Source organism: Triturus cristatus, chromosome 5_1 (genome assembly GCF_964204655.1).
Source record: "Triturus cristatus chromosome 5_1, aTriCri1.1, whole genome shotgun sequence".
Classification (NCBI taxonomy): Eukaryota; Metazoa; Chordata; class Amphibia; order Caudata; family Salamandridae; genus Triturus; species Triturus cristatus.
Window position 1 is genome coordinate 446,931,716 of NC_140587.1, and position 23,731 is coordinate 446,955,446.

Below are 23,731 nucleotides of genomic sequence, written 5' to 3' on the forward strand. Positions count from 1 at the left end.
CGATTCTTTACGCCATAGTTCAATGGCATCTTTTTGTGACTGTCTGGCTTTCTTTTTCCATAATTCTTCTTCTACTCTCATGATGCAATCTGCATCCCATGTCCCAGCTGCGGGCCATCTCTGACTCTCTGCTAAATCCTTGGTGTAGTCCACCCATAAATCAAGATATAATACGGCATCTAGGCCATGCTTATGGTACATAAAATACCCTGGAGTATCCCTAGGTGGAATGGGAACAGCTTCTTCGAGTACTCCTTTTCTAGTTTTGATCTGTCTTAATTTTGAAAAGAACGGCATCTTTAAACCTTGCTACTTGATTCTTACTCAAACTGGACTTGAACACAATTAATACGAAAAACACAATAATGAACACTCATTCATACCACAATTTTTTTAACACAGTAAAACATTTAACATTTAACATTTAACGAACAATGATAATTAAGAGAAAACTAACTACTGACATAATACTAATACTAGATAATACTAGATTATATACATGAACATACTGGATATACTGCTAAACAGTACAGATACACTGCTAAAACAGTGCAGACCGGATTTGTGTACCCAAACCAGTCAGGACCGGCACAAACCAATGTGCACGTCTAACTGCCTCCCCAGCAATGGTACTCGCCGGGTAGCACGGAACGGAAGGCCTCGGAACTGGACCGGACTGGACTGGACTCGACTCGGAAACTTCGGAACCTGGTGGGCCTCTGTATACCTCGGATCTTGCTCTCTCAGCTAGGCTCTGGTCGGGATACTTCGCACTTCTCACCGCCTCGTCTGGGTGTTGATCGCAGCCTCAGTCACCCCCGCTTGGCCGGAGGGAGATACAGGAAATCCTGCGGGTACGCGTTTTTGTCCGTTCAGCTGTGGCAGGGGACCGGGCCTGCAACGCACCTCCGGCGCGTGAGATGAGAAAGTGTCCCTATTCGGGCGCCAATTTATGTGGTAAATATTTAAATTACCTGTACTATTTTTATGTGGTAAAGTCTAGTAAGAATAACTCAGTCAAAATAAGAGGCAGAATCCGTGGTATTAGAGGTTCTGAAAAGGGCTTTATTCCTTACAAAGGAATCATAGTTCGAACCAGGCAATCTTATTCCATCACCACGAGGGTTCAGGAAGGGATAGGCAATACATTATTGACAAGTAACAATATATATATGAAAAGCATTGCATTAAGACAGATGCAGGAGGCGTAACAGCTGATAATACAGATAAGAATACACATACGTAATGAAAATGGGCATAATAACAGGCGTATACTAGAAACGTCATTTAAAATGATGTCACAAGTGGGTGGATCCATAAGAGAATCCTGCAGTGTCAGCAGAAATGTTTGGCAGAGATGCGCGCGCAGCCGCATGACGTGTAATTGACGTGCAACTAGAGGGTGAAGGGGAATTGACATTTAGCTCTACATGTGGAGACAATAAGTCTGGGGGGTCAGGTCAACCTAATCCCAAATCGTATCTAATATCTTTGTTTAAGGAACTGTGTTATCCAAAAGGAAAGGTCTCTCGGACGGAATCTATTCTATACTGACTGTTAGTGCATGTACAAGCGTCTATGTGTCTACATGAGATGCGAGAGGGCAGGAATCTTCCATGGTAACAGGGGCTATGAATTACTTGCATAAAGACAGCGAGGCCAAGCTCTTTGCTCGGTAGCTGGAAGGATGTTTACCTAAACTACTAGACAGGAATGCATTGGATGAGGAGCGGAGCAGATAACTTGAAGGCTGAATACAGTTTTTGGCAGGCAACAGGCCGCGTCAGGCACCGTTAGCCGCGCAGGGAGTAGGACAAAGTTCATGGATACAGATGCAGGTCCAAGCTGGAGCATTTCAGAGGCAGAAGTAGGAAAAGGCTTGATGGCAGAATTCAGGGCCTGCTCGCCTGAACTGTAAAACGTGAAAAGTGAACCATATAAAGTCGGTGGCCAATCATACTTAGGAATGGAATATTCGACCCATTCATGGCGGAGCAGAAAGAGAACATGTTGACGTTGGACACACATGTATTTGCGTCTTCATAGCTGGAACTGGAGGGAACATACATGTACTTGTAGCATGTACATGGAGCCGTTGGGGTCTAAGATAGGGGACACAATTGACCATAAAAATTCATATTTCCTCAGAAGGAACGGACCAGCCGTTCAAAGGGGGTGAATGGTCGGACAGCGGCCTGTTGTATCTCAGGTGAGGACACCCAGTGTCGCAGCTGTGCATATTGTAGTCTCGCGTTCAGTGGAGGATTAAAGTCCTCCCTACACTGGGCAAATGTCTTAAGTGTCCCCCCCCCCCCCCCCCCCCACTCCCCCCCCCCCCCTCCATACAGGTCTCTGATCACTCTGCATTCCCCCTGTAGCCACTTTGCGAATGCTTGTGAATGGAAAGCCGGAGGGAATAATGGGTTACCTGCAATGGGGGTATGGGGGGAGGGGAAGGTCGTTCGTCCCTTACGTACTGCTACCTTGTCCCATATATATCCAGAACCGTTTTAGTAGGTACTGCAATATAGGCACTGCGTGAGCGCGCTGTACGATGGTGCCACGCAAGGTCCCAGATGGAGTGTCCAGTTACTGTCCTGTCCATATGAAACCAGATCTTTTCGCTTTCAACCGCTATCCACTCCGAGACAAAGCGGAGGTGCGAGGCCCAATAATAATCCAAAAGGTTAGGGCACGCTAGCCCCCCTCTGTCTCGCGGCGACATGAGGGTCTTATGAGAGAATCGCGGCCTACGTCCGCCCCTGATGAAGCGAGGGAGGTCTCGCTGGAGGCTCTGTATTTGGTGCTGCGGGATAGGGGTGGTAAGACATTGAAATAAATATAAGATTTTAGGGAGTATCGACATTTTCACGGCGTTAAGCCTACCCAACCAAGATAGAGTTAGGGATTTCCATCCCCGTAAGCCTTCCAGTACGGTTCTCCTGCATTCTCGCCAATTTACCTGGGTCCATGTGCCCAAGGTGGGAGTCAATTGAAGCCCTAAGTACCTGATATGCTCCGTGACCCATTGATAAGGGGCAAGCGTTTTCAATACTGGTATCTCCTCCTTCTGGATCGTAAGGTTCAGAGCCCAAGATTTGCCATGATTAATTTTAAAGGCCTGAAGCCTGCTCAAAGGACTGTTACAGATTATGAAGCGCCGGGAGAGATGTGTGTGGACGCGATATGGTGAGGATAAGATCATCCGCGAAGAGCGCTACCTTGTTCTGCCTGCCTCCAAGAGAAATACCATGCATGTCCGCATTCTGCCTGATCATCTCTGTTAGGGACTCTACCACTAGGGCAAACAACAAAGGTGACAAGGGGCAACTTTGCCGTGTACCTCTATGTATGGAGAAAGGGTCTGTAAGTTGTCCATGAACCCGAACCCTAGCTTGCGGGGATAGATAAGGGGCCATGATCATGGATGTCATGTTTCGTCCCAGTACGATCTTTTGCAGCACCGCGCGCAGAAATCCCCAGTCCACCCGATCAAACGCCTTCTCCACGTCAGACGAGAGAAGACATGCTGGTATATTCCAGTGCTGTGCTTTCCCCTCCAGATGCGGGATTCTACACACATTGTCCGCCCCCTGTCTATTGCAGATGAAGCCAACTTGATCCGGCTCCACAAGGCCAGGCATGTGGGGGTCCAAGAGTCTGTCAAGCATTTTGATGTAGATTTTGAGGTCAGTGTTCAGCAAAGCGATGGTACGATACGAGGCACACATCGTTGGATCTTTTCCCGGCTTGGGGATAAGAGCTATTACAGCCATACCCATGGAGGGCATCTGCCCTTCTGAGTCCGAAAAATAATTGTAGAGTCGCAGGAGGTGTGGCTGGAGTTGTGGTAGGAACATACGGTAGAAGACCAGTGGCAGGCCATCGTGGCCTGGCGTCTTCCCAAGAGGGAGGTCTTTCAGCGCTGCCATCAATTCCTCCGCCGTGAGGAGACCTTCCAATTGTTTGGCATGATGTGGGTGGATTGAAGTCCAGGGGCACTGATTCAAAATAGCATCAATATGGGCTTGAGAGGGCGTTTCCGCCGCATAAAGGGCAGTGTAATACGCCCTAAAGGCCTCGCATTTTGCTCGCTCCGTGACGGCCCAGTCTCCATCCGGCGGTTGAATATTCGCTATGTGAGCCTTCGCTGCACGTGCCCTCAAGCGCTTCGCCAGCAATCTGCCCACTTTGTCACCCCCCTCAAAATATCTTTGTTTTAAGGCTAGCAGGGATTGCTCGGCTCTATTGGTGTGCAGGGCGCGGAGCTGACCCCGGAGGTTAGCAAGTCGCCGCCGACCCGCGAGCGAGGAATGGCCCTGATCTTGCTTCTCCAGCGTCTTAAGGTCCTTGAAAAGGCTATCTTCCATACGGCGGGCTTCCCGCGCCCGTGATATCGATAAAGATGTGATGTGGCCGTGGATTGTAGCCTTGAAGGCATCCCACACCACAGGGAAGGGAGTCTCGGGGAAGGGCATTGCTCACGAAATAAGAGTCAATAGCGGTCCGTATGCTCTCCACATCAGCCGGATCTCGCAAGACATGCAGCGGCAAGCGCCACTGCGGTAGGCGGGTGGGGCAAGCGGCCGGATCCTGCAAGAAGCTCCATGTGGGCATGGTCAGATAGCGATATGTCAGACATAGACGCCCTCAACACGTCCCTCATGATGTCGTGCAAAATAAAAAGATAGTCAATGTGCGAGTACGAGTGGTGAACGTGGGAGTAGTACAAATAATCCCGCACCTCCGGAGAGTGATATCGCCATACGTCCAGCAGGCCTAGGTCTGTTATCTGTTTCCGGAGTGCGGAGGACATGGCCCCCGTCCCATTGGAAGAAGCTTCACTATGGTCCACCGCAGGATCCCACACCAGGTTAAAGTCTCCCCCCAAAATTAGGGAGGGGTTGCCATATGGCACATGTTCCCGCAGAAGCGTTCGGAGATAGGAGTCCTGCATCTGGTTCGGTGCGTAGACTTTGCGCAGTGTGAGTAGGTGTCTCCCCATCCTCACCCCTGCCCTGATGAAACAGTCCATCTGGACTGTGAAAGACTTTGAGGCACCCCTGCCTGATACCAGATCTGCATAAAATAGCCACTCCAGACGTTTTAGTAGTTGCTTTGGCCCAGAATTGGAGGGGGTAGCTTGGGTGCGCCATGTGGGGGGTATCTATGTGCAGCCGGTGGGTCTCCTGCAAAAAGATCATGTCTGGGCTATGCTGTCGTAGATAGCGCCACACCTGTTGCCGCTTATTGGGAGAGTTCAGCGCCTTGACATTAAGGGTCAGTACCTTTTAAAGGGCCAGGAAGAGCCATAAATAAAACGGATCCCAAGTTAGTCCATCATGCCACTGCAGAAAGCATAGCAGGGGAATGGAAGGGAGATACAGGAGTGGGCCTTCCCTGTCAACAAGCGCGCGTCGTAGCCTTGGGGTCATCTGTCCGCCATACTTAGTGAACAAAAAAGAGGGAGAGAAAAGGTACAGACAAGTGGGAAGATGGAGAATAGAAAGATGCGTAACCAACTTTGGCCAACCGGGCCACATTGTCCTGTTCCAGTTACGGGCTAGCCTACACCCTAAGGTTCGGATAAGCCCAGAGACGTGTCTCTCTCAGGAACAGAGGGGGGTGCGTTGTCTGCTGCTCTCTAGGTCTCCCAGGCAGAGTGCTCCGGCACCAGCTGCACTGTGAAAAAGGAGTTGGGGGTATATGAGCGGTTGATCAAGGGATAGGAGAATCCAGGCCTGACTCTGACTTGTCTCCTTCCAAGGACCGAATATGCTCTATAATGTCCTGTTTAGCCTGCAAGGACGCTTGTTCATTGAAGGGTGGTGAGCGTCTGCGCCGGTGCACGGTCGACCAGGTCGGCTTGGCAGGCACCCGTGCAGAAGGCGAAGGGCGAGTGGGGCTGGTGGGCCGCGAGGAAGGAAGTCTGAGTAATTGAGCCTCATCTCTGTAGCACCGAATCACACTCTGCTTGGACTTCCATGTAAAATAAGGGCGAAGGGGTGGACTTGTCCGTCACAGGTTTAAAGTCACGGCGGCGGTGCAGGGTAGTGGGTGCCAGGTCCTGGAAAATCTGGATCTTGTGCCCCTCGTACGTGAGATCTGGCTTGGCTCGCGCTGACCGAAGAATAGCTTCCTTTTCTGTGAAAAAGTGGACCCTGGTTACTCACTTGAACTGCTGTGGTCGCCTCTGGCGTCCCCCGACCCGGACCAAGCGTCGCCGCCGCCTATCTGGTTGTTCGGAAGCCCCACCAGGCCTGGTAGAACAGCCAGTCGGGATCCAAGCCTGTAGACTCGCTTCTGGCTGAGCAGGTAAGATGGCGGCCAGGGTCATCCACAGAGCCGCTGACCGCTTGTCCGTTCCGAGCCGGCTATACTCGTCGTCCCCTCCGGTATAGGCGCCCCCGCCGCTCCGTCATCACTGGAATCGCAGAGCGTCGGGTGGTCCCGAAGTGCTCAGGGACAGCTTGCGTCGCACCACAAGGAACCCCTGGTCCGGGCGCCGTAAAATGGCGGGCGCTCCGATCGCAGGCCAAGGTGTTGCAGCTTTGTCCCTGCTGCTGCCACTCCCTCACGGCACTCCGTTTAACAAAGGGTGCCCCTCACAATCCGCTACCAAGGCACCCCCAGGGCTGGTGTCAGTGGGCCCCCAGCTCCGCTGAAATAGTGTTAGTTAGCAGCAGCCCACCTGAGCATCCCGAGCGCGCGTCCTACTGCATTGCCAGCAAGACCTCGCCCTCCCGAAATGTCACATTCCAATGGTCAAGCGAATGTGAACAAAGCTTCAAGAAAATGAAGCATGCAATTGAGAATGCCACTGAAATGGCATATTATCTGAAATTACACACGAAGGTTGTTGATGCAAGCCTAGTGGGCTTTGGTGCCATCCTTGCCCAGCACACTGGACATCCCAATGCCCCAACGCACATTGTGGCTTACGGCAGCCGAAGGTGGTCATCATTGGAATTTGCCTATTCATAACCTGAAAAAGAATGCCTCGCTGTGGTGTGTGCTTGCGAACATTTTCATGCGTTCCTATATGGAAAGCATTTCATAGTTATCACCTACCACCAATTATTTCTCAACATTTTCGACAATCCTAAAGCCAAGATGCCCCCTCGCATTGAGAGGTAGGCGTTGCTATTGCCGGAGTATGATTATACGATTGTGCATAATCCAGGAAAAGATCAAGACCCTGCTGACTACTTCTCATGTGCCAATACAGTGTCGGGGAACTACTTCTATAGCAGCTGATGCTTATGTTAACTTTGTGAAACTCAGTAAAACTGCTGCTATATAGGTGGAACAAACCATTGCTGCCACGAGCACTGACGGAGATTGGTGATACTCAAAGACATTATTACACATCAGTCTTGCTGAAAACGTTCTTTACCTCTTCGTGATGACCTTGAATACCATAAATACAAAAATGTGCAAGAAGAACTTTGTTAACCCAGAAGGCATCATCTTACAAGGGTCGAGAATTGTCATACCAGAGAGTCTGAGACAAGTTATTGCACTGGCCCATGAGAGACATCGTGGAGTTTTTGCTACTAAACGAGCTCTATGGGACGGAGTGTGGTTCCCTCCTCTTGATGAAAGAGTTGGAAAAGAGTTAAAGGCATGTCATTTGTGCAACTGCTTGTCCTTCAGGACAACTCTGCATCCGTTAAACATGTCTGATCTTCCAGAGCATGCATGGGAGAAGATTGCAATTGATTTATTTGGATCCGTTGACAATGGGCATCATCTATTGGTAATTGATGAACATTCCCGTTTTCCTCTTGTGGAAGATCTGTTTTCAACCACTCAAAAGTCATTGAGAGATTAGAAAGTATTTTTGCAACATGCAGTGTTATTTTGATTTTGAAATCTGATAATGGGCCATCTTTCAATTGTTGAATTTTAAAGATTCTCTCACTTGCCCAAATGTCAAGCATCAGAAAAGCACATTTGTTTGGCCACAGGTGAACGGTGTAGTTGCGAGATTTATGAGCACCCTCAAGAAGACCATTCAGCGGGCTGCGCTGTGAAAGCTTGAACTGAAATCAGTTCTTCTGTCTATGCTTTGTGTGTACAGGTCAACTCTCCATTCTACCATCGGTGAAAACCCTGCCACCTTAATGTTTGGGATGGACCACTGAGAGATCTATTGACATGGACAAATTTCGCAATACTGATTCATTTCACAAATGCAAGATGAAAACCTGTGCGAATAGACTCGGAGCAGAGACCCGTGTTCAAAAGAGGAGACCAATTTATTGTCCGGGAGAAACAGAAACACAATTCTGATGCTCCTTTTGATGCTGACCTCTGCAGGGTTGTGATTAGTTAAGGACATATGGTGACTGGTCACTATCCTGGAAAGTACAGTACTCGAGTTTCTTCACATTTCAAGCACCCACCTTGACATTCGCCAACTCCAGATGTCAGGAGTAGGACTTGTCCAACTGAGAATCCAGAGAGACCAATGACTGTACCAATGTCTCTGCCACCTGTGCCAGTCATGGACACTTCTCCGGTATCTCCGCAGCCTCATATGACTAGATCTGGGCAATAGATTTGAGCATCAAAACGATATATTGAAGAGTTATAATGTATATATGTGTTATTTATACCTTTATTTAACAAAGGGAGAGATGTAGTGTCTTGTGAGTTAGAGGTGACTGGACCCTTTTACTTCCTGACGGACTCCGTAGAATAGTGACGTGTTGGTGATAGAATTCATGATGTAAAATATTCAGTTAGCAGTTACATGCTGAGGAATAAACACGTGTAATACCAAGCTCCATGTGTGGCATGATCATTTGCATGTACCGGGGCTGGGTTGTACGCTACAGCATCAAAAGAATCAGTGCATGAAACCGGACTGGTTGTCCAAGTCAAATTTAATGTCACTAGTTGACAAATTGCAATTTTAAAAAGTTTACCCTTTGTTGCTTAAGTTGTCCAGTAGCCTTTCAATGTTACAGGCAACTGCTGTTTTCGAGACAGCTGTCTGCTCCCCTGGAGAGAAGTGCAAACGACTCTCAGAAAGCCACACATAGGACCTGCAGCGGGAAGAGGGGCTACCTTCTCCTGGCAGGATGGCTAGAGTAGGTGATTTCAAAAGGCGAGTTTCAGATGAGAGGCTGCCTTTGAAGGGCTAATGGCAGGCACGCTTTGGAGGGGCTGCTCTTTTGTGTTTGCAGACAGGCTGGCATTGCATGCAGAGTGGGACAAGCCGTTGCTAAACCGATATTTCAAGGTGAGTCTAGCCACCAGATAGCCATACGTCTTTGGTGGTCTAGGGAGCTCCACACATCAAGAGAAGAGTTCTGCCATGGTGAGAATGGGCAGAATGGTGCATTCTGGTCTAGCTAGATGCCACATTTTTAAGTAAGTCGTCACTAGGCAGGAGGAGACCTTGTAGCCCAATGGCTAGTAGTTGCTGCATCCCTGACGGCTAATACACGGCATAACAGTCTGCACCCCTGGCACCCAGACTTCATCTCGCCCCTGTACTGCAAGAAGGACTGCCTTGTGGCTCCTGGAACCCATCAAAGAGAAGCTGCAGCAAAGGCTGGACTGCACCTGCTGTTCCTCTGGCTAGCTAAGCGAGGACTGTGCCTGTAGTGTCCAGTTTGAGAAAGTTGCCCACGAGCACCAGACAGGAGTGAGTTGGCTGACTCCCTGTTACAGCAATGGGACCATAAAAGCTGAGAAGGAAGAAATTCAGTAGCTAGAGTCCTCTGCCTGTTGGTGGATACCAAGGTGCAGCCTGGGAGACTGTCCTGGACCTCAAAAATTCAACCCAAGTCTGCTGGACTCGGGAGAGTCGTCTGAGTGCAGTTTGATCACCCAGCATGAAAGTTACTACTAGTAAAGGGAACTGCTGGTTTTGCTATAAGCGGAGACCAGTAGACCAGTGGCAACTGGTTGTGTGCTAGATTTCACTCTGAATTTGTGGGACATCAACCCTGAGCCTAAAGTTCCCCCCTCTCCTCATGGATTAAGGGGTGACCACAGGAAAACCATTGACACCGGCTCGGTTTCCTTGAGCATCTTCAATATCCTACATCCCATGCATCAGGACCACTCCTTTGACTTCTATGGTGGTTCGCACATAGAGCCTGGAACTGAACTAGAGACTGCGTTACTTGCAAGGTAACTGTTCAGCTCCCTGTCAGAGTTGGCACCAACAAGAGTGCCTATATAGCTGTTTACTAGTCACTTGTCATGGGTAACCCTAAACCGCAAGTCCCGGTATATTGCAGTGATGTATTGCATTTAGTGAAAAGCAGTAATGTATTCCTTACTTAAAAATTAATATCTCTGGGAACCTCTTGTGGATGTTTGTCGTTGAGGGGTCTATTAATGAGAAAACTATAACCTATTTTAATAAATTGGTGTTGGATTTTTGTGTTGCATTTTCTTTTTATTCAACTGGTATGACACTTTTTTAAAATCTGTTTTTATAGTTTATCAAGTGTGCACAGATTATACAATTATTCAAATAATTGCTTTGCATAGTGTTTGTCTACATAGACCTTGCTGGCACTCATACCAGTCATAATTTACATTGTGCTTTGGTCCATTTACAGTTTTTCTTTAACATCTGTTTTCAGATGGGTATTATGCTGTCCATTATTGGTTAACTTGCCTCAAGTATACACAGTTGGTGTTGTTGCTGGCATTCTGCACATACACACAACTATGCGCTGGAAAACCTGACCTCAGTGTATAGTGATTGTACCTTCCTACCACCTTAGTACCCAAAATCGACTAGCTATAGTGTCTCATTTGTTCTCCTACAATCCTGAAGCTACAAATGATTAGACCACCCAGAACATAACACTCCAACTCTCTCAGGAATCGCGGGAGCAAGACATTCCCTTTCGGTCGCTCACTCAATCCCACTTCCCTACAATAAGGATTGTCAGAGTCACTGTATAGTTCAAAATGTTTATTGTAACTATCGTGCTCTATGATGCAGTATACAAGCCAAAACTAGCAGCAAAATGCATAAACTTAATACGGTTAGCATTGTTACAATACCTTAGAATACAAAGGGGGGTTGTCATTTTATACAGACAGTGGAAAAAGGGCGTTAAGACCTTACCACCCTCCCCTTGGTAAGTTGAAGTCTATTATATAAAGGAAGATCGCCGGGCTTGGTCTTATAGCAGACCCCATACTTAAGAGCCTAGGTGGTTGCTTTACATCATAGGAACAGCATAGCTCTTCTCCAAGGAAAGGTTTCCCTCCAAGTGTGTGTGTGAACAACACGCATCCCTGTAATATCAAAGCACAAGTCTTCAGCATTGCAGCTGTGTTTAGCATGCTTTGTCTAGGTGCTAGGAACTGACCAGAACAGAATAACAAGGGGCATGTTTATCGACCTTGCACATCGTGTTGAGACTAAACTCCAGGAAAAGCAGAGAACTCAAAAACCAGACCCTTCTCATGTGAAAGGCACAAACAGAGTCTTGCCAAATAAAAGCATGTAGTAACGTGCGCAAAAGAACCATTGTGGCAGCAGAGCTCATGCTAACTTAGCAATGTCGAGAATGACCCTAATAGCCATATAACCGTATCCATTAACTGCAATTATTAGGGTTTACGTTGTGCGTTTGTGTTCTGTTTGTATCTAATATGGTATATCATTGAACTGTGGAGGCTGGTTATAACAAAACAGTGACAAAATAATACTTAATAGGGAATGGGTCTGGACTGTCGAATTGGCTCTTGGGCACCCCGGCGTAGCTTTCCTGGCATTGGTGCGTATGGCTTGCATACTAGTAATGGCTGTTGGTCTGGTGTTGGGCATGTGTGTGGTTTTATTTTCCTCCCTGGCTTTCTTGTGTGTTTAGGAGACAACCGTTATGACACTACTTATTGCTTTGCAATTATTCCTTTAATAAAGCCCAGCTGTTCTGAGCCTCAGCTATCCTGGACTGAGCTACGGTTTTACAAACCAACCTGACTGGACGTGAGGTTGCATAACCACACCTTATAATAATACACATTCTCAAATACTGCAAAATTGCATTTTGAGGTCTTGATGTTTGAGGCTCAAATTTCTTATGTTCTTTTTTGATTATAAGGTACTTGTTTGTTATACCTATCCAACCTGTTTTATTGTTAATTATCAAATGTTTGGATTGTGCAATTGCTTTAGAAGATGTCCTGTTCTAAGAAACTTATGAGTCCTGCAACCTGTCTGGTGTTAAGACTTAGACCTTAAAACAATCCATTTTAGAGCATTTCAAGTTCAGAACTTTAGTTGCGATCGTGGAGCCAGGGTTAGAGAATTCTAAACATTAGCAACCGAAAAGGAAATAGCACATCCTCTTTGATGCAGCTTTCTAAAGTGGGCAGTGGAAGAATGCAGAGAGCGTGCCAGAATGTACCAAGTAAAATGTTGTCATATAAAGTAAGTTTTGTGCAGTGCTTTGAAACAAATACATGTGCTCTTAAAAAATTGAATGTTTAGAAATCGGGCAACAACGTAATCCAAGATGATCACCGGAGATCGGGGACCTCTGGGGAAGTTTAAGCAGAAGACAGTGGGCTGCGATCAGGACATACAAAGGAAACTGAACTGTCAAAAAAGGAAGCCTATGATATAATGCACTATCATACACCAGGCGACAACCAATGATGGCCTGAACAATGTACTAAAGTTTATGCTCAGGCAGAAAACTTTAATGTGTAAAAGAGACAGACTAGAGAAGCCTGGGCCACCTGATATTTAAGTGATTATATTGTGACTCCCAAAGTTTTTAACTGTCTACGTGGGACAAGAGCATTGACCAAGGCATCTGGCCACCTGGAAGATGATCAGGCAGCTATGGTTCATCCAACCATCTGAAATTCATTTTTAACTGCCACCAAAGCAACTTCTTTTACACAATGAGGCCGAAATCCAACTTGGGCAGAATCCAATATTGAGTTTTCTGCCACAAAGGAGGATAGTTGGACTTTTAATTCTCTCTCCGCTAGAGAGGCATTAAATGGTAGGAAGGAGGTAGATCTTTAATCATTTAGACTGGGAAGGCCCAAGGAAAATCTCTATAACAAAGTAATCACACAATTTATTTTCCGCTATTGAGGAACCAAAGCAGAGTCTGACTGAATCAATCGGACTGCATATCACTGGTGCCACAGTAGGTGCCAACAGCTGTAAAATATGCTTAAGATATGGGTCATTGGGGGAGCCAAATTCAATTGTTTCCATTAATTGCCAAGTTTGATATCGTATAAAGGAAATCAACTCAATTAGTATGTTCCCTCAAACCAGAATCATGATTAAGCCTGGACGGTGAACTCCGCTCGCGGAGTGTTACGCTCGCCGCGTTACACGGTGCTCCCGGACTGGAGTTTTTTTCCTCTCTTGCGCTCGTCAACATCAAGTTGTCGAGCGATGAAAATCCACTACCTGGCGAGACTTTTCCTCATTCGCACTCGTCAATGTCAAGTTGGCGAGCGTGAGCGAGGTGAAATCAACCTCCCGGCGAGATTTCTCAATGTGGGCGGTCGTATTTCTCAATGCAAGTGCCTGCGTATGCTCACGACCGCTTGCGTTGAGAAACCGTCCGTTCGCGTTGAGAAATCTGCCGCTTGAGTAGAAAATCTACTCAAGCGGTAGAAAGGAAGCAGCACCCACTTGCACTGTGCATGGTGGCGTTCGTGATCATTTACACCGCAAACTGCATTTTTCTAAAGCACTTTTCCGCTTGCGGAGCTCTGCATAGCGCAGCAGTTTTTTTTTTTGTTGTTTTTTTTAAGCTCCGCCCAGGCTTAATCATGACGAGCACGTCTACCTGCTTGCCAGATGACCTTGTACAACTTTTTAATTTCAGAGACAAAGAATGCTAAATGGATTACATTTTAGGCATAAAAAAGAAGACCAATATGCACAAACGGAAGGTAAAATACAAGCATTCTTTTGGGCTCTAAGGGGTAGACAACTGGTGAACTATGCAAAAAATCTTCTGAGCAGAGTGGTTTGGTTCAGCCAAATATGATGAGAAATTGGAAGTATGCCGGTGTTATAGCTGTCTCATAGCCTTCAGTGGCCTCCGAGTATTTGACTTTAGCAGCTACTGCATAAACTAGTCACCAGAGTCACTCTAACAGCATACAAGTTTAAGTTTCCATGAAAAAACTTGAATACTAAAGGGTTAACTTCCTAGTAGAGACTGGCTTGTCTAAGACCAAAATAAGCTATGAACTTAAGTACTCCTTGTCAGTCAGAGGGTCATCAAGTAAATGTGTTCTCCTAAGTTGGAGCATGCCGTTGGTGTCATTAGCCTAAAAAAAGTTATGTTTGGGAACAAATATTGAGGAAGCTGAAGTTGTGTTGTGTGCTTAACTTACAGTAGTTTAGACAGAACAAGATGGCTATATTATATAACCAGGTTATTGGAAGGTACGCAAGATGTGAGAAGAACTCACTTGAGACAAAAATCAATTAAATTCAATAGTATTGTGTGTACGCAGTTTGCTTTTGTGTAAGACCATAGGGTCCTGCAAGCATTATGCAGTCTGCTTGTGGCTGGATGGTCCTAGGTATCACCCATTGCATTAAAGTCCATCAAAGCATTGAATTTTGGAGGCGTTAAGAGCGAAAGGAGTATATGGGCTAGCAATTATGTTGACTGAGGTTCTTTTCCTTATGTTATAAAAATAATTAAACAAATGAAAAGTATTATTCCAATGTGGGCTTAGAACATCAAAATCTTGTTTGTCCCATCTCATCCTTCTCCACAGGTTGTGTCCCGTACTCACTTCAACTCTGTCAAATCACGCCTAGCCCCAAAAATCCCACCTCAGACCCAAATGACCTGAACAACCTCCGCCTTATCTCTAACCTATCTCTTCTGTCCAAAGCCCTGGAAAAATGTGCTCTCCTTCAACTAGATAAACACATTATCAACTTCAACCTTCTAGACCCCTTGCAATCCGGCTTCAGAAAAGGCTGCAGCACGGAAACCGCCATGCTAAATATAATCGATGACATCCACTCTTCCCTTGATAACTGTGAATCCTGCCTACTCATTCTCCTTGACCTCTCGGCTGCCTTTGATACAGTCAACCACAACTCCCTTCTCAACTCACTCAAGTCCCGCTTTGGCCTTAACGGTCAGGTCCTTAAATGATTCACCTCATTTCTCCAACACAGAACACTAGTCAAAATGAATGACTGTCTATCCAACCCCTCCCCGGTTTCCCTAGGCGTCCCCCAAGGCTCTATTCTCTCCCCTTCACTCTTTAACCTCTTTATGAAACCTCTTACCCTCATCCTGAAACAAGCAGGAATCAACTACCACCTCTATGCTGACGACACACAACTGTACTATAAGATTAGGTCTCACGCTGATGTACTTCAACTTAACCATACCTTAAACAAGATCCAACACTGGTTCCACTCCAACCATCTAAAACTCAACCCCAAGAAAACTGAAATCATTCTCTTCTCCCCTAAAAACAGACTTCCCATCCAAACCTGGATCTCTGACCTCGGTGCACTCAACTGCTCGCTCTTTGTCCAACTCAGTGAAATCTCTCGGTTTTACCGTTGACAAAAATCTAACCCTCAACGACCACATAAAAAACTCTGCTAAAGGAGCTCTCTTCACTCTGTCACCTGAAGAAAATCAAACCCTTCCTCCCACCTGAAGACTTCAAATGGGTCGTCCAATCCCTGGTACTCTCAAAAATCGACAATGGGAACGCTAACCCCCAAAGTCCACCTAGCCCCACTCAGATCTGTGCTCCACCTAGCAGCCTGGCTTATCAATGGCTATAAACGTTTTGACCACATCTCCCCAGCCCTGAAGGCTCTCAACTGGCTTCCCACCGAAGGTAGATCCTCCTACAAGACCGCATGCATCACACATTAAGCCCTACACCAAAATACCCCTCTGTACCTAACAAACTTAAAAAAGCGAGCAGCGCCAGAACGATGAGGAGCACAGACACTTTTCTCCTCATCCCCCCCCTTATTCAAAAAGAAAACCACTCCATCTCGCTCCTTCTCTGGAAACGCGCAGATGGTTTGGAATTGCGCTGCAACCCGTCCTACATTGCCTTCAAAAAAGACCTTAAACCGCACCTCCTCGGAAAATACTGGGGTCCTTATTCAGACCTCTGACCTCCTCTGACCCTATCCTCCTCCACTTCACTCCCTCCCCTTCACCTCTCCCCTCCCCCAGTCTAACTCCCCCACCCTACTCCCACCACCCTTCTCTTCTCCCTCTTAAAACCCCGCCCGGCTGACACACCCCCCCCCCCCCCCCCCCCCCACACCCAATCCTGTTTTCTCAAATTTCTACCTCACCCACAGCTCAGCCCTGAATCTCCCCCCCCCCCCCCCCAAGCTACTATATATGTAAATGTATCTGCTCTTGCCATGTCTCTGTTTATTAGACATCAATGGAACATTTATTTTATTTATTGTTTATTCTGTGCTTTTTGATCAACTCATGTAATCTTGTTTTTTCGCACATGTAAAGCGCCCTGAGACCCCCGGGTCTAGCCAGCACTATATAAAACCTTTCAAATAAAATAAATAAAATAAAAATCCAGACAAACCTGCATCAGAAGGTTTTTAGTAAACATGTAAATTCTAAACACATCGAGCACAAGAATCAAATGTTACAATGGTGTAGTAGAAATGAGTAACTATCCAGCGCCATTTAAAAGCGAACACTTTGAAAACCTAGTTGCCTTTACTGTCGTTATTGTATAAAGAAACCTTTCTTTTTCTGGCTCCAGTTTGTGCAGATACCCAATCCTGTACCATCAAAAGCCTTAGCTATAATATGTGGAGCAGATACAAACTCTGCTAAAACCGATGACGTTGACCCAAAAGAACATAGTTTGGATAACTCTGAGAACTTTAAACCAGAAAATCTTCATTACCAGGGCGCAGGTAAGATACCACAAAAAATATCTGCTGCTAGTATTTGCAATTGTTCTCCTACATTTCATTAATAAGCCTTAAAGAAGGAGATCCTTTCCTTGTTCGTGTTGCTATGTAGGGTAAGCCTGATCCAGAGTTGTTGTAGTCATGTAACACTGCAGGCATCTATCCATTCATTGGATTGATGGCCACCACAGGTCTGAAGCTGTATTGTTTCTTTACCAGGCTGCCTGTATTTGAAGTTGGTATTAATATTTAGTTTTCATGGTTCTTCTATGCCTGCTTCAATGTGTGACATACTATAGCTGCTAATCTGAGGTTTTGGTGTAAAATAAGTGTTTTACGTTAATCAAATCAAACTATCGAGATAATGGATTCTTTGCTTTTCAGTGCCAGAACACCCTTTTTCTTGATAATCGGTGCTTGATCTCTATCATATGAATATTGTTCTACTAGACCAAAAGTGCCTTTGTAGAGTACATGTATTTATTCCTTGAAACGTATGGAACATAACAATTTTGTGCTAAAGTTTGAAGCAGCAGTAGAAGTGGCCATTTACACTAATACAGATTTTATTTTTAATACTACCAATGTGCAAGGCAGGGCTTGAGCTCCAAATTCTTAACCCGTTCTCTCCACAGGTGCTCTTCCTGTGGGAGCTTTCATTCAGTGTTTTTGCTCCCGCAGAGTAGATGGAGGTGGTTATATAATTGTGTCATGTATTGTACCTAGCTCCTCATATCGTACCCATTTGTTACCATTTCACTCCATCACAGCTGGGTGCAAGGGGGAGTACATTCTAACCCCAAGCCCCTGGTAGGTGGTGGCATCTGGCTAACACCAGAGCTGATTGGACCTCACTGTTGGAGTGCCTGACTGATAACATGGTGTTTGGCAACAATAGTATTCCACGCTCAGCTAACAACTTTGGGGGTGCAGGGCATGGATTGGAGTATAGGTGACTTGTATAATTTCTCTGTGGTTGTAGTTTATACGTAAGGAAGTACAGCCTGTTTTTACTCATTTATAAATCTATGATATTTCTGTCATCTCTTGGTCTGCATTTGTCTACAACTTGCTCATACTTGTAACATGACAGGAATGTGGTGGCTTTGTATTTTTTTTGTGTTTAGCATTTTTAGCAGAAGTGATGTAGGCAGTTCTCCAACGGTGTCTAAAGTAACTGTAACATAATGCAACATTTCGAGCTGTATCTTACTAGCCATGCACAAGAGACACTCTTGACCATCTGCAAATTAAAGCCTTTCGAATTTCGATGGGCCAGTTCAGACTGCCATCATTCTGTGGGCAATACATTGATTACCATTGAGTTGGGCAGAGACTGGTTCTGGACTGTTCCATATAATTATGAAAATTGGGTACTGCAGGTCATAAAATCACAATTTAACATTTTCAGTTTAAAGGATCTGCATTCATCATCTGAGCTGCATTCAACATCTGCGCATTAGCTTATTGTACAACGATTAGGACACATCAGAATATAACCTCTTCCTTTAATAAATACTGCCATTTACTATTCCTGGACTTAATTCTGATTTTACTGTGCTCGTTGTCTTTTAATTTGTGTCATAGGTGATGCTGGATCTTCCAAAGCATGCCTTTTTATAAAGGAGGGTTTACCGTTCCCTTATAAACATCATAACATGCATGTTCCTCCCACTCTATGACCCCGGATAAAGCAGCAGCTATTTTATATTAACACGCTTATACTGCTGGCCTTTCCTGATAAGGATACTAACAAATGGGTACTAATATTTAACATTCTTGACTCACCAGTCGCCCCATTACCTCCCATTTGGTTGAAAGAAACCTAATATAGTAAACGGGTCACTTTCCTGCCCTATTGATAGCCACCCAGTTAAAGGATGGTAAAGATCTATGCTGCAGGATAAGCACAAACACAAGAAAAGGAAGGATAAACATAAGAAGAGGAATTAAATTCATCAAATAAAAAACAAGCAATCGAGATTGCCAAGAAAGCTAACTAGTGATAAGCAATGGGCTGATGCAATGCACACTCTCTGTATTGGTATTTTATAATATGGGGTTCAATAGCAAACAGCAAAAACTGTAGGTAAAACATAAAAACCATGTTTTGCAATGATTGTTCATAGTTGTCACAACAGTGTGCTCCTTCAACAAAGTTAATCCCGTGGGCGGGGCACCAGTGGGCCACACATTAAGACTGGTATAAGCTGCAAGATCTAGGAGCATGTGGCAAAAAATAGAATTAAACTGTGAATGTTACTTCCAACTTCAACTTGACAGCGAAATAATCTGGACCAAGAACTGCACCTGAAACAGGATTTTTGATACGATTACGAGTGAACGTTGTGGGGATCTGGACAGCAGCACATACAAGTGGCAGGCTGAATGTTACTCGCAGACAGTGTGAAATGTGTGGTGAAAAGCTGTGTTCACCACATCACTGCGATGGAGCAGACTGAGAAGAGCAATCCTGAATGTGTGGTCAGGTGAGCCACTTGCTGAGCCGGACCCGGAAAGAACTCTCCATGCTACAGCAGGACTGGAGGTAAGGGAGTGGGATTAAGGGAGGGCAATCATGATGGTGCTACTGCAGTTACTCGAGGGCGGCTCGGTCAGTGAGAGCGATGACGCAGAGGCCGCAAATGGTGATGGGCCTGGAGACTAAAGTTATTGGGGAGAATGAGGTCCCCTGCTAGACTGTCATGCGAGTCGAGCATGATGCAAGTCCCAAGGCAAAATCGCATTTCTGTCTGAGAACTACACGCAGCACATTAAGACCCAATTGATGCCATAAACAGCAGACCTAAAACAAGGGCCCGTTAACTAAAGCCTCATGTGCTTACTAGAAAAACAGCTGGTGACTGGGAAGGGCAGAATACATAGACTAAAATATATTGCTGCTGATATGAGCAAATGGGGTCCTGATTTGAGATGCACTGGGCCAGAATTTAAGGTAGCCACAGTATGATAAATTGCTAACTGGTTGGAGCTAGGTGGTAGCTATATTAGTTACGGATTAAGTGAATTCTCTCCCACCCCGAGACCCAGCCCTGTTTAAACTAGTTTTTTATAGGATAACTTCTCAAAAGCATACGGAATAGTACCAATAAACCTTGTAAACTAGGCTGGCTTTTTGAAGCCAGAAGGGGCAATCTTTGTTTCACTCCTGTAGACAACAGCACTATATGGGAGAGTTAACTCCAAGTAGGATAAATATGCTTTGACAAAAAGACATAATGCCCACAATTTTACAGACCAACAACATTGAACTCAAACGAAGATGGGAATATAGAAATTAAAGGTAGCTTGCCTGTGTTGACTGAAATATAGACTCTCTCACACAGCGGCTTGATCAAAAGAATGATAGACTAGATAAACGCGCTATTAGACTGGACAGGGCCAAAAGATGAATATCTGACATTGAAGATGATGCTACAACATCTGTGAAAATGCTAAACTAAGAAAACGTGGTAGAGAGCATTTGCATCAAAAACGAAGACCTAAAGGGCTGTCTCAGCGAAATAATATCTGCATTGTCGGGAAGTGGAGGACGGTGAAACTCTCCCGATGCAACTGTTTTAGCTGAGGGTTTTTTCACAACCATTCACTGCTGAAAGAGCAAGCAGGATCCCTGATCTCCACCTGAACAACAACCACTCCCAATAATGGGAAGAATTTTAAAATCTAGGGACCGGTACGCAATCCTGCACCATGCACAAACAAAGATACACAATGTGAGGGCTCAGCCATATATTTCTTCCCAGATTTCACCTCATCTGTACAAGAGGCTTAAGAAAACGGAACCTGGAATATTCAGTTTATACCCAGCCAAACTGCATGTGGAAACCATGGTAAAGCTCACGTCCTTCTGACGCCAGCAACTCCGATGGACTATATGAATACCTGTGACAAAATGCTGAAATGTGCTGCCAGGCCAGCAACCCGCAAAAAGAACAATTGAATAACAGAATGCAGAAACAATGTCATATATTCACCCCAGTACAGAGATCTGGGCCTAAATCCTAAACCCGGTCATCAGTTTTTTTTTGTTGTTGTTTTTTTTGGGGGGGTGAGGTGATGTTTCTGCTGCTCTGCGCTGAGTAATGGTTAGCCTTAGATCACTGTTAAACATTGTTTTATAATGTAACTTATTTGAAATTCAAAACTAGATTATATACTTCCCATTTTACCAATATACCGAATCCCCAGGCTTGCTGTGTGATTCTGGCCCCTTCATGCGTTTATTGAACAGTACACTCTTAACATTGTAGTTAGAGACCTGGTTATGCCTTGAGGGTGTACTGGGATGGTTATTCACTGATGATTTGGTCAGTATGGGTAAGGAGGGGGAAGTAGGCAAACAGACCATTAGACTACAGTGGGTATGAAAAATGCACACTTCATCGAACTGCGGTTAAAATAAAGGTACACAGTGCTGAATACTCCACATTGACACAGTTGTGAATTTTCTTAGTATGAACACTAGTCGGGGGTTTGTTAATCTAATGAACTGGTATACACAAGATTTAAACAACCCTAAAATGATAAGGCCGGTTACCGTATACCTTGACAGCAAAAGATTAAATATAGCAATGTTCCTATCGCTCGTGGTCTATCGGTTTTGTGACGCTAATATATCATCATCTCAACTTCAACACCTGCAGCTGGATTACTGACACTGAGGGCAGAAATGTGATTGAACATTCACACTAATAAATACATATGGGTGAAACATAGACTCCCCGGAATTCTGTGATGAAATCCTTAATAAATATCAAGCGCTTAGCACAACACACATTTGCTGTGGGGGTGGAGGGATATCAATATGATTTTAGACTTGGTTATATAGATCCAGTCACACACCAAGATCCACCTTACGGCTTGTCAAAACTATTATCTAGATAATGAGTATGTTTGATTTAAAAGACCTATGGTGGACCTGGCTCCCCAACACAGAACAACACACACTCTATTGTACGATTTACAACCCAAGATCCTGTATAGGCTACTGGTTGCTATCTCATCTGATGGATTGAGCGTAAGATACAATGGTGCTGCCAAGGACATTGACAGATCATTCTCCAGTGGTATAGACATTTAAATTCCCCCTCCAACCCACACGCTGCTAGCTGATGGATGCCATAGATATTCCAAAGGGCCTTCTTGCAAGAACCACTAAAGTATACAAAACGTTGATGGATGGAATTCATCTCAGCCACTGGTAATTACTCGGGCCGCATCTCAGTCCATCTTTTCTTTTTTTGCCACCTCAGTTTGGACCCAACCATGTGCAAATCAGTCTTGACCCTCCGGGTCGGACTGGGAACAGCAACCAGCACTGGCACGACTGCAAAACCGTCCCCCAGTGACAAAACCGTCCCCCATCCGTCCCGCCCACCGGGGAAATGCCCCGTGCCCACTATGACCAGTCCGGCCCTGATGACTTTGCTCCAAATGGAAGAGTCTAACCTGAACCGCCACACCAGGTCCTCCCTTAACCAGTGCGCAAGCAACCCAGGACCGGTTTCACCCAAGTTGGAGTTAATCAGTCAGCTGTAGCTTGGTTCCAATGACAGTGTGCACGGGACCTACGTTTGGGTGTACCTGGCCTAAGCGATTGCCAGTGGCTGAGATTAATTGAAGCATTTCATCCATCACCCCTTTTTGTTGTCCTTGCATGAACCTGTATTTGTCTCCACATGACTGGCCATTTGGCATTTACTGGGGTTCGTCCTAGATATATTGCTGGCATTAGAGCAAATATTTGTAGAATATTATGAATCTGTAGACCTCTTAAACGTGGGTTGCAGACTACCTATAGGATGTGTCTGGGCCTGGGTGCATGTGGAGGTTAGGAAAAACACTCAAGCTCTTCTGACCGTGTAAGACATTAAAGCTGCGATAAAGGAGCGAATAAGTAGCAAAGAGTCAGGATCAGACCGTCTTACTATAAGGTATTATACTGAATACATAGACCTTTAGTGCCTTGCCTGTTAAATATGCCCCTGAGAGCTTTACAAGCTAAAAACTCCTTATATGGACAGAAAAGTCATCATTATTAAATTATTTAAACCTGGCACAATCCCAAAGTATTGTACATCTGAAAGAGCATTGTCACTTGTAAATTTCAATATCAAAATCCTGGCTAAAGTGGTAGCCAGAAGATTGCTGTTACCCTGCAAGACCAGTCTGGATTTATCTCGCCGAACTTCCTTACAGCAATTCTCCATCATATAGAGCCGAGTTTACCAGCTAAGGCGTTTTACTAGACACTGAAAAGGCATTCAACCCCTTGGAATGGCCTTCTATGTTGGAAGTGTTGCAAAGAAGGGGAGGTGAGAGAATATTTCTTGAAACTGATACTACTACTACTTACTTTGCCGATTCTATTGGTTCAAATAACTGGACAGGTCTTAGAGCCGTTTGAAATATGGGAGACCCCAGATGAGGTGCCCGCTTTCACCTCTCCTATTTACCATGGCTACGAAATCATTGGCATGCATGGTGAGAAAATATTACATCGGGCTAGTAGAGGAGGAAACCCATTAATATTTTCCCTATATGCAAATGACATTGTGATAAACGTACAGACATTGCGATAAACGTACAGCAAAATTAAATATGACTCTTTAGAAATACTGTGGTCTCAACCGAGATAGGTTTGAACTATTTTCCTTCACCATGGCCATAAAAATTGATAGAATGCTAAGTCCCAGAGCACCGAAGACCAGAGCTCCGGACCTGAAGAAATATCCAGGAATGCTCACAGAGACTTGGAAGACATGGTTCAGGAGAATTAAAGCAAAACAG

The 23,731-nt window shown here is 45.3% G+C and overlaps 1 protein-coding gene across 2 annotated transcripts in view; it reads left to right on the forward strand.

The window, feature by feature from the left end:
* RAD54B (RAD54 homolog B) overlaps positions 1-23,731 on the forward strand; it is a 495,994-nt gene that overhangs the window by 66,288 nt on the left and 405,975 nt on the right. For both annotated transcript variants that reach the window (XM_085605260.1, XM_085605259.1), the window contains one exon: positions 16,765-16,921. Coding sequence is in view for 1 of the 2 variants with exons in the window: in XM_085605259.1 (XP_085461385.1) it covers positions 16,765-16,921 (157 nt within the window). In the remaining variant the exon portion in view is untranslated. The remainder of the gene's footprint in view (positions 1-16,764; positions 16,922-23,731) is intronic.